The sequence below is a fragment of the Argopecten irradians genome, chromosome 7 (genome assembly GCF_041381155.1).
Source record: "Argopecten irradians isolate NY chromosome 7, Ai_NY, whole genome shotgun sequence".
Taxonomy (NCBI): domain Eukaryota; kingdom Metazoa; phylum Mollusca; class Bivalvia; order Pectinida; family Pectinidae; genus Argopecten; species Argopecten irradians.
In genome coordinates, this window is record NC_091140.1 from 33174166 (window position 1) to 33190292 (window position 16127).

The window sequence follows — 16127 nt, forward strand, 5'->3', positions numbered from 1 at the left end:
AAAGTAAAAGATTTCCGGGACAAAATCTGACCAATCACAGATCCACAGAGACTTTCTAGGATTTTACAGATAACTGACGCTAAATTTAAATTAGTTACCATTATTTGATCAACCAATTTCGTTTGGGGTTTACACAATTAGTTAAAAATCTTCACATCAGACTTAAATTGTCATCCGAGTGCTACTTCCGTTTGTTTTTGTCAGCAAAATTTAATTTCTTTCATTAATTAAACTTTCCATGTTTCCAGGACAAATCAAGAGGAAGCTAAATTAAATTTGCCGTTTGAATAAAAAAGTAGTTTAAGCATCCCTTGCCTTAAACGATAAGTGATATCCTTTTCGTTAAACGTTTCAAAATAATTAGCAAAGACAAGATATAAGAAGATTTAACTTGTTACATGTTTAATAAAACATAATCATTTATTTCAGTTGTGAAATGGTAGAACAGTGTAAATTGAACCAAATGTCAAACATTCAAATATTCTCCCACCTACACCATACCAAACTCTCTTCTCTTTGCTTCATATGTAATATCCTTTTTAGCCATTCTAGATATTTGGATAGTCCCCATGATACAATGTACCTCTTCAACCCTTTCCACGTTAACAAGAACGAATCATTTTCCGCCATTACTTCCTTTGACATTTACAAAAATGAGGAACTTTGATATGACTTGTTTCTTCGCACTGGTGGAACATATTCAAATTAAATTAACCCGTTTTTCCATATGTCATTTGCATTCTGTTTTGATCTTGGTATTTTTTAAAAGTAACTTCTTCTGAAGCTATCTGTAATTTACTTATGTAAGTCTGGTTAAGTCGTGGTTCAGGTCAGACTTTAATAAAACCTATCGTGTTTTAAAAGATATATGGTACAAATATGATCTATGTATTGCCATGCCATGTTTCTAGTGTTTCATTGAATTATATCACAGTAATGGTTAAACATGAAATACAATGCTTTTTTCGCTAGTCTGTATATCACAATTGCGTCTATCAATGATCCAGAAAATCAAACGTTGCCAGCAACGGCCTTCCATTTTCTTCTGAAGCTTCTACAGCAAGCTCAGTGTCACCAAAAGTCATTTTAACCTCGATGATAGTATTTTCGTTCGAGCCTGGTGATAATGGTACGTCAATTTTTCCTAAGTAGTTACATGAAGGGTCGGAGGTATATTCAGGGTACTCATCACTGGACGTGAAGATCTTAACCACCACACTCTTGGAGTCTGCATACAGAGGAGTGTACGTCTGAGTTTCAAGCGCCTCTCCGACAGGGACCGTTTGATTCACCTCAACGTGTTTTGAAAAAACGCCGCTGCATTTTTCTCTACAGTTGACTATGATCCGTTTGTCAACAGGATCACCAGGCTGAAACTTGCGCGTTGTTGATATCCCATAAGTGTACTTGGCTTTCCGTGAAATTATAGTGAGTGGATTGTGTCCAAACAGGACCGCACCTTTCACCACTGCCAAACCTGCATCTTCTGGAATGATGACACGTTTCCCTGGGAAATTCTTCCTGATGGCGTCCTGAATAAGAATGCACTCCGAGAATCCACCTACCATCAGAAAGGTTGAAACATTCCTGCAGGCTTCCTCCTTCAAAAGATCCCGGACGTGCTCCACAATGCTATTGGCTGACAGTTCAAACAGACCTCTGATGATGTTCGGATCTACCTTCAGTTTATCCCCTGTCCAGTTCATCTTCCCCTTAAAGCAGGTCTGCTTGATGTGATCCTTGAGTGAGGTGCCGAATTCCTCGTCAAATGTCTCGTTAAGCTGGAATGGCATTCTTAGTGTGACCTTGCTGCTACAGTCTCCTGTTATCGTCCTCTTCTTGGTTTCGAACTCCCGAAATAACTCCAACTCATCGCCTGTATGTTTGGTTTTAAAAATCTTCATCACATTTGATCCAACCACCTCAACCAAAAGTTGGAGGAAGGATTCGTCGACCTTTGTCCCACCCCAGGCTCCACCACTTGCTTTAAATATTTCTTTTAGGTTCCCATCTTCCAAAACCCTTTGGACGGTTATATCGACTGTGCCACCTAGGACAGTAAATAAAGAGAGTAAATAAAACCTATTATAAAACATTATGTCTCCTTTCTCTGAAAATGTTATTTTCTTCGTTTGATGGAAAAAATGGCAGTATTTTGTAATAAACATGGTTTGAAAATTATGTAAAGACACAAATATAATGTAGTTGTTTAAAATGCTTCAAGCTTTAACGGAACATATTTAGAAGCATATGCATACACTATGCAAAAGTAGGGATATTAAGCATTATAACAACCCTCCTATCAGATCATGAAAGCCAATCAATGTGACGTGATTGTCAGGTACATGGATATTTCATTGGTTGGTTATTGGCACATCACTACATAACACTGCCTGCTACTGGTAATGGCGCAGAAAGCTAACCAGAGCAACCAAAATGCGACTGACATATTATATAAGCACTAGGCTTATACATACCTCCAAGATCTAGCACCATGTACTCTGTCCCAGGTTTAAACATGCCCAAAGACGCCTGTCCGCCAACATCGAGTTTCTCGACCGGAAGTATCCTACAGTAAAGAGCAGCTGCTTCCGGTTCTAAGGCAATAGTTAAATTATGTTCCTTGATACCCGCCTGTAGAATACGAAATACAAAATGAACAGTATTAGTACACACGCTCGAATATGTAATGATAACAATAAACAAAAGCATGTATTTGTAGCAGGTTATAATTAAAGGGCCACTACCTTTCCGAAACGGCTTTTAATTTTTGAAATAGGAATGTAAAACGAGATCAATAATTTTGTAGAGTCGCAGGATTTATTAACTATACGTTTACTAGCACACTTATCATCACCTTCAGAACTGTTTAATTAGAATAAATAAAATGTTAATTTTCATAACGCGGGTCGTTTTATGTTTCCCGCCGTCGTCCTAAATGCCGCGCGGTAGTTGACTATCACTGCGCTAGACGGCAAAACAGCGAAATGAATCTCCACTGTTATCGTACATTAGACAGGAAATCTTGCATATGTTTGGTGTTGTAACCTCATCTTAAGCCATCGATATATATTTTCTTTTGTTATTAATGTTTTTAAGAAACCTTTAAATTTTGCTCCGGAAAGGTAGTGGGCCTTTAAGCATAGATAGTGTAAATAACAATAAGTCGCATTCTAGATTCCCGCTTGACGGAATTTCGCTTTAGCCCAGTCGGTAGAGTGGTGGACCGATAAATCCAGGGTCGCGGATTTGCGGAATAACAACTAAATGCGCCTATAATGTATTGATTTGTACGAAAATACCCAAAAATATTTATGTACATTGTATGTACATGTTCATTTGTACATGTCTAATAGGACAGAGATTCCAAAAGTGCAAGTGTTTGATTATCACCCACCTTTTGAGCTGCCTCTCGCATGAACTGTTTGGCACTGTCATTCCAGATGGCAGGAACGGTAAGAACCCAGTGGACATATCGATCATCGGAGATCGCGTCATAGACTCCCTTCGTTTTGGCGTGCTTTATCAAATGGTCTCTTAGAAACTTTATACCGTGTGAGAATATGTCCCTGGCGGGTAGCTCCTTCTCACCACTGATATCTGGGATCATATGATCTCGACGTAAGTTCTGTTTGATAACACAAAAGGCATTCCATGAAAAAAACATATACATAAGAAAGTTGATATACTATTGGAATTCAAAATGGTGTTCGACCCATTTGTCAATTCGCTTGGATATGAAAAAATCTTTGAAATCAGTGATTCACACTTTCTGTCTGATGGGAGAATCTCGGCTAAGGTTACAAATGTAACTTCCCTATGTCTTAATCAGACATGTGGTAGTGTGATATTTTTCATTAATAGGTAACCTTTGAACTCGGTTAAAAAAGTTTGTGGTATGAATAGTATTGAATTATAAATTAGAGTGCATTGTTTCCTTAAGTGGTCTTAATTCTTTTTTGATAACAAGTGTTACATAATTACTTTCATTTAATCTTTTGACACTTTTCGTGGATATTTTATGAAACAAACAAAAAATGCTAATGCAAACGTTATAAGATGACACCGTCAAAATTCTATGATAATCTGATAAAGTTTATCTATCCGAATTGTTCTGAAATAATTCTAGGCTGGAACCAGCTGTTCCGAAAGAGTTAGCGGTTCTGTATAAATATCAACCAGGTCATACCCGAGTGAATCACACACAAGATTCGTGTGGAAAAGATGAAACCACACGATAACTTCAAAGGTGAATAAAACACCATACGAAGAAAGACTCACCATATTATTATGTAGCGTCATCTTGAATCGTTTGAAGAAGTACCAGCCCTCATGTTCGTCATCCTGAAACAGTTCTGTGTACTTATCCTCAGCCTCGTAACCAAAGGAATGGAAGGTCTTATCAGGGTGCAGCAGAACGCATGTCGGTGCTTTTAATGAAAACAGGTTCCGGTGTCCCGCCACCCAGGTTTGGTTTGCGTTTATCTTGCTGGGATCCTTCTCAAAGTCGTGTCGGAAGGAAAACGCATACCCCGAATACGTGGTACCAAAGTCAATGGCAGCTACGAATAACCGCTCAGAGTCACACGCAACTGGGCGGGCGTATTTTGATGCCATACTGCTACGTGTACATGTGCCTATTGTATCAAGAAAAAAAGCAAGGCAAAGCTTTATCAAAACAGTATACGTAATTAATATGTTCATGCATTTAAAGTATTTTCATTTAGTAACATAATAAGGAATTAACAGCATTTTTATTTATATATCTTTTTATAAATTGATATTTTACTATCTTTATAAGTAAATATATCAGGAATACATTGTAGGAAGGACTGAGGCGGGATGAGTAGAGTTCGTAGTAAACTATCAGATTATAATTTAGTCTTTTTTTTAATACTGTGAACTATATCATAGTCGTGTCTTCTCATTTTTTCTTGAATCTTTGTATGTTGAAAGAAATAACATTTGGAGAAAAAACATTGGCAATGGAATCCATTTTAGTTTCAATCACATACAATAATGAGAAAAACGCGGTTCCTCTATAAAACGTGCATCTGCATTATTAAATGTTAATATCAATCCAAAATATGAACACGAAATAAAATTAAAGCAAAGAGTCACTAGAAAAACTAGAGTCAGCTAAGCAGGTCTATATCATAGGTTTTTCAGCCTAATTGTACGTGTAATAATGTAACTTAGGCACATACGTGTACATGTAGGTAAGTGTACGCTATATATATTAGTTATAGTTTATAACTATATGGTCTAAAATAAAACAGTTTAATATACAGTATATATATACTGTGATGTTTTCTGTTTTATCCGTATTTGGTGATAAATTATACATGTATATTCATTAAAATGCATTTACATTTATTCTTTTTCGTTTATTTATTTAAACCCTAAGGCGCCTCTTTAGTTTTGAACAACTACCGCTCCCCAGCTGGTCTTCTACCGGAAGTTAATATAATCGGATTCCCTGAATGTTGGGGAATTTGAACCAGCGACTTCTGCAACCTTGCACATTTCTAGTATTTCTCTCAACGTAGTCGCGACATCTGATATAAACCGAGAAACATCACCGTGGATTTATAACGGAAACGAAAGTGGTAGTTAGCCTACTGACAGGCCTTCCCTAACAGCCGACATTCTCGAGAAAGAGGTCCCCGATGGGGTTTCCACAGGTACAAATATAGAGGTAAGATACCAGCATTTTAATCATCCAAAAGCCATCATATGGATACTGTAACGATTCTTATTGACTATAATAGATTTGCATCTGTCTAAGTAATTGATGAATGTGTTATTGTGTAAATAAATTACTTAAATAAGAACAACTTTTTTCTACTTTCGTTTTCAACTGCTGTACCGTTAGAAACGTTATCATGTATAATTTCAGATGGATTTCCTCCAACATTTTTGTAAATTTTGTGAAGTTCATAAGTTAAGTACTTTTTATTCCATAAAAAATATCACATGATCAACTTTTTAAACAATCCTTTATATTTATTTTTGATCTTATGTCATGACCAGTTGATTACCTTCCTGGTTACCTCGAATAAAGGAAGGTTTTGGGTGTAAAGAATCTAAGAATCACGCTGAAAAATAAACGTGATTGGCATCTGTTATAATTGCTCTTTCTTTCTAATTACCGCTTATAAATTAAACCGAAGAAAATACGGATGATTAAATGCAATAACTTACCTGGTTTGTTATCTCTATTACACCTCCAATGGGGTAGATTTCTATAGTGAGGCCCTCGACAGGGTTTACTTTATATACATTGTAGTTACATTAATATTGTACACGTACAATGTATAAAGTAGGTACAAGTGTAGGTACATATGTGCACTAACTAAATTAAATCAATATTGACTTGCATAATGAGATATTTAATTCAGATTTATTTGCGATTTTTATGTTTATGATCATAATGCAACATTCATGTAATATGGTTACACTTGTATTTTAATATTACAGATGCACACTGTATCTCATGTACATGTAAGTGCATTGTACCTGTACCTTGTACAAAGATGTACCTGTAAATACATTTATGTATAGTTTAATCAACATGTATGTACATATACATGTAATATAAGTCAAAACATTACATACAGTAGTATACATGTATATATGGAGGTAGTATTTATAATGCATTTATTGCATGTACTTCTGAATTATTCATGTACATGTACATTGAATACATTTATATTTTATTATAAATTTTCAGCTTGAAGCAGGACATCATCATCAGTAACAACATCAATTATGGCAACAAAGAAGGTAAACATATGCACGACATAAGTACCATAAACATTATGAAATCAAAAATCATATACATATGTACTTCTACATAATAATGTAGTTTTCAGTTTACTCTATGGAGTTACTGTATATTAGGTTTTGGTGCCCTAAAGGCTGCCTTTCTATTACATACTGAATTAGCTTCATAATCAACTGTATACCACATCTGGTAACAGTTTATTGCTTAAGATTGAAGACCACTCGGCTCTTGTCCCTTGGGTGGATTTATTACATGTAAATAGGTTTGCATATATAACTGTAGATGAAAAAAAAACAATTCACACCATACACAGCTGATTTAATTGTCTACTTCATGTAATTGTCTTATATATGGCTTCCTAAATGTTAGTTATACTTCAGCATTGGTTGTCATATTTTTAACATGCATTGGTGTGTAACATACATTGGGTGTTCTAGCATAGCCAATGGTGTGCGTTAGCCAGAGCCTAATAGTCTACAAATATAAATACTGGAAAATATCATACATTGGGCTTATTAGCAACATATACATGATGTAATTATAAGTACTGTGCAGTGGTAATGTAAATATAGCTGTTTATTCTAATCACTAAAGTTCACTTTCAGCCACTAAGCCAAACTAGCGCACCACCTTCTTTTACACTTGAGAAGGAATTATTGACGTATGCTGGGGACCATATACAAGCTCTTCTGAACAGAAACGCAACATCGCCTCATATACAAAATGCCATTCTGGAATATAAAAATTTGCTGTTTCTTTCAAAAGAACTCCATGAAACCCATCCAAAAGAGGTAAGTATATTCAATATCAATTGATGCAACTTTTTTGTGTCTCTGATACATGTACAAGACTTTCTTATAAATAATCTTTAGAAAAAAAATATACCTGTTATGTTGAACCCAGACAATATCTGTTGTTTAAATAGGATGTCACCGGTATCAGCATATTTATCTGTTTAAAAAGGTTCTAAATTTTATAGGTTTTCATTACTTTTATGATAAAAGAATGGAAATGCTATAGATGCAATATATACACCAGAATACACTGAAATCCAAATTAGACACAGGCCAGTTTTGGCAGGTTTAATATTCAATTGAGAACTTAACAGCTTGTCAGACTAAATGAACTTGTAGATATGATGGAAGGTTTTCTCTCACATATGCCATTATAAGATAGGCCTGTCTGTATCATTCAACTTGTATTTGTTTATGATACAAGTGCCTTAATTAGCCTTATTGTGACATCACAAAGATTATTTAATGTTTCATGCATTATGATGACACTGAAAATGGTGTTTTCAAAGCCTACCCTGGGAGCAGAAAATGTACTGTTTTCATCAAAAATCTTCACCTGAATGATGAGATATGAGAATATTTTTTTTATAAATAAAATGAATAATATATTTGTACTATAAAATATTCAATCTGTCTTTTTGCATTTATTTCAGAAATGTTCAATGCTAAATGTTCCAATACGAGGAAATATACCACTCAGTGATAAAGTGATAGTAGAATATCATCAAAAGACCAAGTCATCAATTGTAGAAATAATAAAATCTGAAAAGGACACAACACAAGCTACATGTATAATGGAGCTGCATAACCTTATTTCAGTGAAACACAGACTGGAACAGGTAAATGGGCAAGTTTTCTTGTCATCTTAAGGAAGAAGATCAGAAATTTGTTACACAATTTGATAATTAAATTTCCATTGTTGTCATAATTGATTCGACTTTCTGACTAGCCGATTCTTTTTCTACATACATATATGTACGTCTTTGAAGAAAAAAATCTGACGTTATCAGGAAGTCTCAATAGAATCATCAACATTGTATATTGATTTGGAAAAATAATCCAATGGAAAATCAATAGAATCATACGTTAAAATATATTTAATTTTATCAAATAGTCTAAAAAATTAATTAAAGATGCTCCACTGACGACAGAGCATAAATGACATTCATCATTAAAACAATAATTGATGTTTAATCATGTATATATATGTCTATAATTAACACAAAAAATAATACAAAATATTTTTTTTGCCTTTTGTGCATGCGCAATCTGTACTTCTTCCATATAGGATATAGTGCTATGTATTTTTCTTGGGATGTAATTAATTATTTTTTTTTATATATTTTTAACTTGAAGTAAAATTAGAAGTTTAATCTTTTCAATGGTGGTAATGGTGTAAATTAAGTAACTTTTTTAACTGAAGAAAAATACCAAATCGTCTGCTCCTGTTTTTGATTGTGAAAAAATACCAATTGTCAGAGGTGGAGCACCTTTAAAAGCATTGATGTCACTATATTTTAATTTCATCGGGGTATGAAATAAATTTTGTTTGCAAACTTTTGTGAGAATCTGCTACATTTACATGGATTCACACAGTTTCCAAACAAAATTTCTTGCATACCCCAATGAAGTTAATAAAAAGTGAAAACAATGCTTATATATATATATATATATATATATATATAAATAAAAGATAAACAACATGTAAAACATCTGTGTAACCATGGAAACTTAAATCAAATGGATATATATTTGCGTCAAACATGTTATTTAAAAAATTACTGTTCAGTAGTAATTATTCATATGTTTAAGGGATGATGTGAAAGTGAAATCATGGAATCATTTATCAAAATCAGTCTACAAGGTTGAAACTTTATTTTTATATTATCACAGGAGTTTGACGTTCTGTCAATGACATATAGTATAAATATATATAAAAATACCCCTATATACTATATGTTTTTATATAGTATTTACCGTATTCGACCCAATAAGCGCCCAGGGCATTTAGAAAATGAAAAAGTGTCAATAAGACGAAGTTATTGCAAACCTTTACAATTTTGTATAGTTTTTGTCTTTATTTATGCCTGGGCAATTGAAATCGAGGCTTCAAAATGGGGGAAGGGCGCTTATAGGGACACGGGCGCTTATTGGGTCAAATGCGGTAGGAGTATTTTTATATATATTTATACTATATATTATTGACAGAACATCAAACTCCTGTGATAATATACTGTCTTTTATGTTTTAGCTAAGGGCTGGTGGTAATGCCATGAAGGAACCAAGACCAAAAATGGGGCGTGGTAATTCTAGAGATGATGGTTTGGAACAGCCATCCAATCCTCCACCATCAGATGTGGCTATGGATACCAGTGACAAGACGTAGGATCTTAATGTCAAGCATTCTCCAAAAATCCATCAGAAGCCGCATTTTGTCAATATACGTCATAGAATTCGAACATCATATCATTGTTTACTGACGTCAAATTTTGCTTTCACAATGAATTTCCAACGAAGAAAAGGGCCCAATATTTTATTACACTTAGTGACATTTACATTGCACAAAGTCATGATCACTGGATATTAGATTATATAATTAACCATACTGATTATTCTTTATTATATAAAGCTATATTCTAATGGGGGAATTTGTAAAGCCTTGTGCATTTCAAAACAATGAAAATATTGGGGAAAAAACCATGAAAATATGGTCCTGGTGTAAATTATCTAATTAATTCTTAATACCTATTGTTAAATGATATCTGTTACTTATAGAGCTATGATTTGATATATCAAGTGTTATACTGTAACTGTTATTATTAATAGTAAGAAGAAGGAAGCTCTGCCTATTCCACCGTCGTTAGAGACATCCACAATTCAGGGGCGGCCGATGGTGTCCATGCCTTTGATAGAATACCAACAGTTGATCCGGAAACTGGAGAGCCAGCAGCGTGATATTGACGAGATGACCAGCAGGTTGGAATGCCAAATTATGTTTCTGCTATAAAAAATACATGAAGGATATTGCTGTCTTTGCATTTCTTGTCAAATATATCAACTTTATTTATCAAATATATCAACTTTATTTATCAAATATATAAACTAGATCTTGATATTATTGATCTGATAGCCAAATAACCATGACCTGATGAATTTTAAGGAAATTATTTGATTTAATATTTCTTCTGTCTCCTTAATATCTCCCTTCATCCTTTATCTGTGATTGACCTCCACAGATTGAGTCGATTTGCCAGTAACCAAGTGACACAAGGAAATCCCAACATCGCAGATCTCAGCGATAAGAATCGACCGACTAAAATCGGCGAGAAGTTTGCAGAGCTGTACGATAACGAATGGTCGGAAGCATTTGAAGCTTTTAAGATATTATTGAAGATAAAAGATGAAGAAGATGAGCCACAAATTATAGAAGAACTTCTAAGGGTTGTAAACGTAAGTCATGGATACATTTGTAAGGGCGGTCAGTTGATTAAGCTATCAAACTGTATTAACAAGCTAGGGCTATTTTATGATGACCTCCTGTGTTATGAGTGTGAATGTCTTGTGTTTTGGGAGACTGCAGTATGTCCGCTATGTCTCCTGGTAACGTTGGAATCTTCAACATTCAACACAGTGGTGAATGCTCAACTCACAGCCAAAAACTGAGGTAGTGTCAAGACAGATGAAAGTTGATAGGAAAAAGAAGAAAGTCAGTTACAGAAAATAGAAAATATAATATCTCAAATTTAATTGTTCTTTGTAATCATTTAATCATTTGATCTACTAAAGATTGATCCAATGTTTATACTTTCAGTCAGCTCAAACGTTCTGTGCAGATGTGGCAAATGAACAACTGGAACATCTAAAGCAGGACCTTGCAAAATCAGTACTAGAAGTGTCCATTTCACCGGCTGGAGGGAGTAAGGTCAGTTCACATTAAAAATAAAACAAAAAATTTAGAAATAAAAGAAACGAAATGTTGCTTCATGAAAATTGACAATTAAGATTAACTGTCATAGGCATTTAGTAAGGCCAGGTAACATATTCAATCAAATCAGAGAATGCTGTCAATGATTTATAGCAATTTACAAAACCAGATAAATCAATCCCCTTTACAAACCGTATTCAAAATGCATATATACATTATATTTATTTCTACAAGTAATTCGGATCCTAAATTGCTTGTAAGGATCCAGTGTTATCTAGAATACAACAGTTGATATTACGTCTTTGACTCATATGTGCATGATAGGAGACTTTTTAGAATTTCTGTAAGTTATTATTTTCTAATATTCATTACCACCTTATATACAGTAACCATCAAGTCAATAATAATGTGTCGAGGTTAATATATGGTTACTTTAATCATAGAGAGATGGTATTTAATATCTGATTACTTGAATCATAGAGAGATCGAGATTGATTTATGGTTACTTTACAGAGAGGTTGAGATTAATATCTGGTAATTCTAGTCATAGAGAGATTGATATTAATATATGGTTACTTTAATCATAGAGAGATTGAGATTGATATGTGGTTACTTTAATCATAGAGAGATTGGTTACTTTAATCATAGAGAGATTGAGATTGATATGTGGTTACTTTAATCATAGAGAGATTGGGATTGATATGTGGTTACTTTAATCATAGAGAGATTAAGATTGATATGTGGTTACTTTAATCAAAGAGAGATTGATATGTGGTTACTTTAATCATAGAGAGATTGAGATTGATAAGTGGTTACTTTAATCATAGAGAGATTGAGATTGATATCTGGTTACTTTAATCATAGAGAGATTGGGATTGATATGTGGTTACTTTAATCCATAGAGAGAGATTGAGATTGATATCTGGTTACTTTAATCATAGAATTGAGATTGATATAAGATATGATGAGATTGATATTGGTTACTTTAATCATAGAATTAGATTTATCTTTAATTATAGAGAGATCGAGATTGATATCTGGTTACTTTAATTATAGAGATATTGAGATTGATATCTGGTTATTTTAATCATAGAGATATTGATGAGATTGATATCTGGTTGCTTTAATCATAGAGAGATTGAGATTGATATCTGGTTGCTTTAATCATAGATATATTGAGATTGATATTTAGTTATTTTCATCAAAGAGAGATTGAGATTGATATCTGCTGAATTTGATCATAGTGAGACTAATATGTGGTTAATTTTATCATATAATATATAGATACTCATATTAATATCTGGTTACTTTAATCACAGAGAGAAGTTAACCAAGCGAAGAGCGATAAAGCTCTGGATTCATCCGCGGAGAAATATGCAAGAAATTTTAGGAAAGAATGTGCTCTGAGATGTGTACCAGATGTCATAGATGTAAGTACTAAATATTTATAATTGTATTTGATAATCAGTTGAACAATAAATCATTTCAATAGTCTTATTTTGTTTTGCTACTTCCTGTTATCAGTTATATAGCCTTTTTGATTTTTTCCATGAAAGCCTCCCACTTGTTTGATTGTTACGAGCATGTTGCCATACTCGTTGATTATTTCTGCCATTTCGTTACCATCCTTTTGTTATGCTAGTTAATCTTTGTGCCATTATTTAACCTATGTGCAAACTATCATCGCTTCGCATTTGTTAATCGCTATCTCTTAATAGTCTTTAATGCTTCAACCTTCAACATGTTGGTTGTTTATTTCTGCAATTTGTTCAACCGTATTTTATCGTTTTAACCCTTTTGTCATCCCTGTTGAATCTTTCTGCTTGTTGTCATTTCTGCTCCATCGATGTTAGTCCTTACTATCCTTGTTTTAATTCTTTTTTATTCATTCTGTAATTGCTTCACCCTTGTTAGTCGTTATATATTAGCTTTGCTTAATCGTTGTTGATCCAATCATCCTTTACTTCATCTCGCTAGAATTGATTCATACCATTCCTTCTATATCGAAATACCGGTAATATAATCTGAAATACTCAAGATTTGTTATATAAGACTACATGTAAGTATGAAAACCATTACAAAAGGATTGCTAGCATACAGGTATTAATGAATTTTCTTACCTGGTTGTTATGTTACTTATTGGTGACATGTATAGTTAGGTCAGGAGCCTTTGTTTTGAATTTCGTCGTTTGAATATTGCAATGTAAAGAAATTTGTACAGTTTTAGAGAATTTTTGGATGAAATTGTTGTTTTCATTGATGAATCGAATTGAAATGCAATAACACGAATATGTAAACCAGTATACAAATGTATTGAAATGCAATGACTTCTTCAATTTTTACGATTTATATGTAGTACAAAAGCTACATATCTATGTACCATTTCATCTGTTTTGTAGAAAAATAGTTAATTTGTTTTTCATTGCTGAAACGTCCATTTTTTAGTTGTACAAGCGCACACAGGCCAGTCACATTTTTGATTGGGCCAGAGGACAGTATCCCCAAGAGATCCACAAGTATATAGAGCGCTGTATTGAGCTGGTATGGCTAATGAGTGTGCAGGATCCGCCCATGTACGTCATGTCGGCAGACAAAGGTGACAAAGTTAGGACAGACATGTTTACTTATTATGGTATAAAGGGCAAGGTCGTGCGAACCACAGTGTGGCCCGCAGTACTTCTACACAGGGATGGCCCCATCATCAGCAAGGGCTATGTTCTTCCTCAGGCCAAGTGATATTAATTCTGTGGTTGCATCAGATGCAAGGTCATGTTCACCACCCCGTGGGTTGGTGTCCAATGTAACGTGATGTACAAACAGAAATAGTTTGGTGTGGACATAATGAAGTTATGTATTATGGATAAAACTGAAGACAGTATACATTTAACATTTTTGTTGAAATCGATATTATGATGCGAAATGCTACAAAGAAAATGTTTTCTGTCACTACACTACATTTCTGGTAAACTTCCAGTTAGGAATAATCTAATTTGAATAATTAAACCACACGCTATTATCCATGTTGATAACGTTGCTGTTACATGTATCATGTATGTGAGTAAACCAAAACACAACTTTATAAACTAATGCGATCAATGTATTTTTAAATTCTTGGCTTTAATTTGTCGTTTTATTTGTTAATTCATCCTAATTCGTTTTTATATATGAGACAAATCTGAATGGAAAACGTAACCCTTCTAGTCCTGGTGTAGATTGAATAACGACGGGTTTGCGTGCAAAGTTTATCTTTGAAATACAAATGCATTTATTGAATTATTGAGTGAACGCCTATCTTAATTAGGCCAGATATTTAGTGTGATCAGCAGAGTTTGTAATGAAGATGATTGATTGTAAGATGGTGAACATATTTATCTAATAAAACAAAAACATTATTGTTTGTGTCACGTGTTTGATCTGTACGAGTCTGCTTTTTAGATGGGACTGATGGGACTTCAGTAGAATTCTGAAATAGTTGAATTACTTTATCAACGTGAGATTGTAAAATCATGTAACAAAATGCCCGGAATATCAGCAATGATTATATAGGCCTATTGTCAAGGTAAAACATTTCGGGACCTAATGACACGCCATTCGTTAACATCCCCACCAATATTCAATCAACGTATAACATGAATTATTAGTTTTGTAAAAGCGTGCATTTTTTAGGTTGAACACAACTCTGCATAGGATTAGTATTTAACCCCATAAAGTAAGCATAAAGTAAGCTATAAATGGGGATGATTTAATATGTGACCTTTGCAAACCTTGACACCATGTGGTTAGTTATGTTACCCATTTGCAGGGATATGTCCAAACTTTGAATTTAATTTTAATCCACTCGAAAATAATAACATTTAATTAATTAACATGACCACATCCTTTATACATATGGTGACATGTTAATGTAATTTAACTTTTAATGGAATTGTTATCAATCGGAAATCCTAATTACGAACTTCCTTGAATTTATAAGTGGATTTTCCGGCGTTTAATTGTTTCGACGATATAGTAAACAACATTCGTGATCCATGTATTATAATACAGATTTATATTTGGAAATAAATTTATGTACTATACTTATAATAATTTTGAACTTAAATTCAATCACAGTTTGCATGTTGCTGTGTCAATATTGATTTTTCAAACAGACCTTACAATCATGAAATCGTGACAAGTAAGCAGAACTGTAGGTAAGAATTTTAATTTGCTGTTCGGAGGTGTTTCGAGTTTTTCTTACTCGAAGAAGCCTGAGTAACTTTGAAGACGGATGTGGAGAAAGTTCTCAGAGATTACGAATAGTCCGTCTTTGCATATTACAGAGTTATCAGCCTGACAAATATGACGTTAAATTGTTAAAATACATGACTTAACAATCAGTACCACCGGTAAGGACAGATAACTCTGTGATATGCAAATGCAGAAAAAGGCAGAAACAGAATTTGTAATAACGAAAGTAGTTTTATGATTATGAACTTTTGACATTTTTTAGAAATATTTGAAAGACATGTCATTTTATGGACCTGGTTTACCATACAATAAACACAAAATAACTTTTCTGAACATCAATATCATTAGGGGAAGCTATTGGTAAAAGATTACTGTTCAAACAGGCATTTACTAA

At 33.7% G+C, this 16127-nt stretch overlaps 2 protein-coding genes across 4 annotated transcripts; one reads left to right on the forward strand and one right to left on the reverse strand.

Moving 5' to 3' along the window:
* Window positions 1-381: 381 nt before the first annotated feature.
* Window positions 382-6266, reverse strand: LOC138328205 (heat shock 70 kDa protein 12A-like). The gene is made up of 5 exons (XM_069274895.1): window positions 6205-6266; window positions 4282-4637; window positions 3398-3628; window positions 2478-2634; window positions 382-2050 (listed from the first exon to the last, which is right to left on the reverse strand). The coding sequence occupies exons 2-5, from the start codon at window positions 4615-4617 to the stop codon at window positions 996-998; spliced, it is 1779 nt and encodes a 592-aa protein (XP_069130996.1). The 5' UTR covers window positions 4618-4637; window positions 6205-6266; the 3' UTR covers window positions 382-995.
* LOC138328207 (uncharacterized) lies at window positions 5424-14898 on the forward strand. 3 transcript variants are annotated; one of them, XM_069274901.1, is made up of 11 exons: window positions 5424-5698; window positions 5900-5942; window positions 6732-6786; window positions 7393-7578; window positions 8235-8420; window positions 9833-9963; window positions 10408-10557; window positions 10818-11031; window positions 11393-11503; window positions 12826-12936; window positions 13952-14898. In XM_069274901.1, exons 3-11 carry the CDS (start codon window positions 6772-6774, stop codon window positions 14240-14242), a joined length of 1395 nt encoding a protein of 464 aa, XP_069131002.1. In that variant the 5' UTR covers window positions 5424-5698; window positions 5900-5942; window positions 6732-6771; the 3' UTR covers window positions 14243-14898. The 3 variants fall into 3 exon arrangements, with proteins under 3 accessions (XP_069131002.1, XP_069131000.1, XP_069131003.1); XM_069274899.1 differs by lacking the exon at window positions 5900-5942 and having other exon boundaries at window positions 6734-6786; XM_069274902.1 differs by lacking the exon at window positions 5900-5942 and having other exon boundaries at window positions 5424-5684; window positions 6734-6786.
* Window positions 14899-16127: the final 1229 nt, after the last annotated feature.

Coding starts and splice junctions, on each gene's coding strand:
- LOC138328205 (XM_069274895.1), bottom strand. CDS start 4,617: ATGGCATCAAAATACGCCCGCCCAGTTGCGTGTGACTCTGAGCGGTTA. Junction 2,635..3,397: donor TGCGAGAGGCAGCTCAAAAG/GTGGGTGATAAT, acceptor CGTATTCTACAG/GCGGGTATCAAGGAACATAA. Junction 2,051..2,477: donor CATGGTGCTAGATCTTGGAG/GTATGTATAAGC, acceptor TTACTGTCCTAG/GTGGCACAGTCGATATAACC.
- LOC138328207 (XM_069274901.1), top strand. Junction 7,579..8,234: donor ATGAAACCCATCCAAAAGAG/GTAAGTATATTC, acceptor CATTTATTTCAG/AAATGTTCAATGCTAAATGT. Junction 12,937..13,951: donor GTGTACCAGATGTCATAGAT/GTAAGTACTAAA, acceptor TCCATTTTTTAG/TTGTACAAGCGCACACAGGC.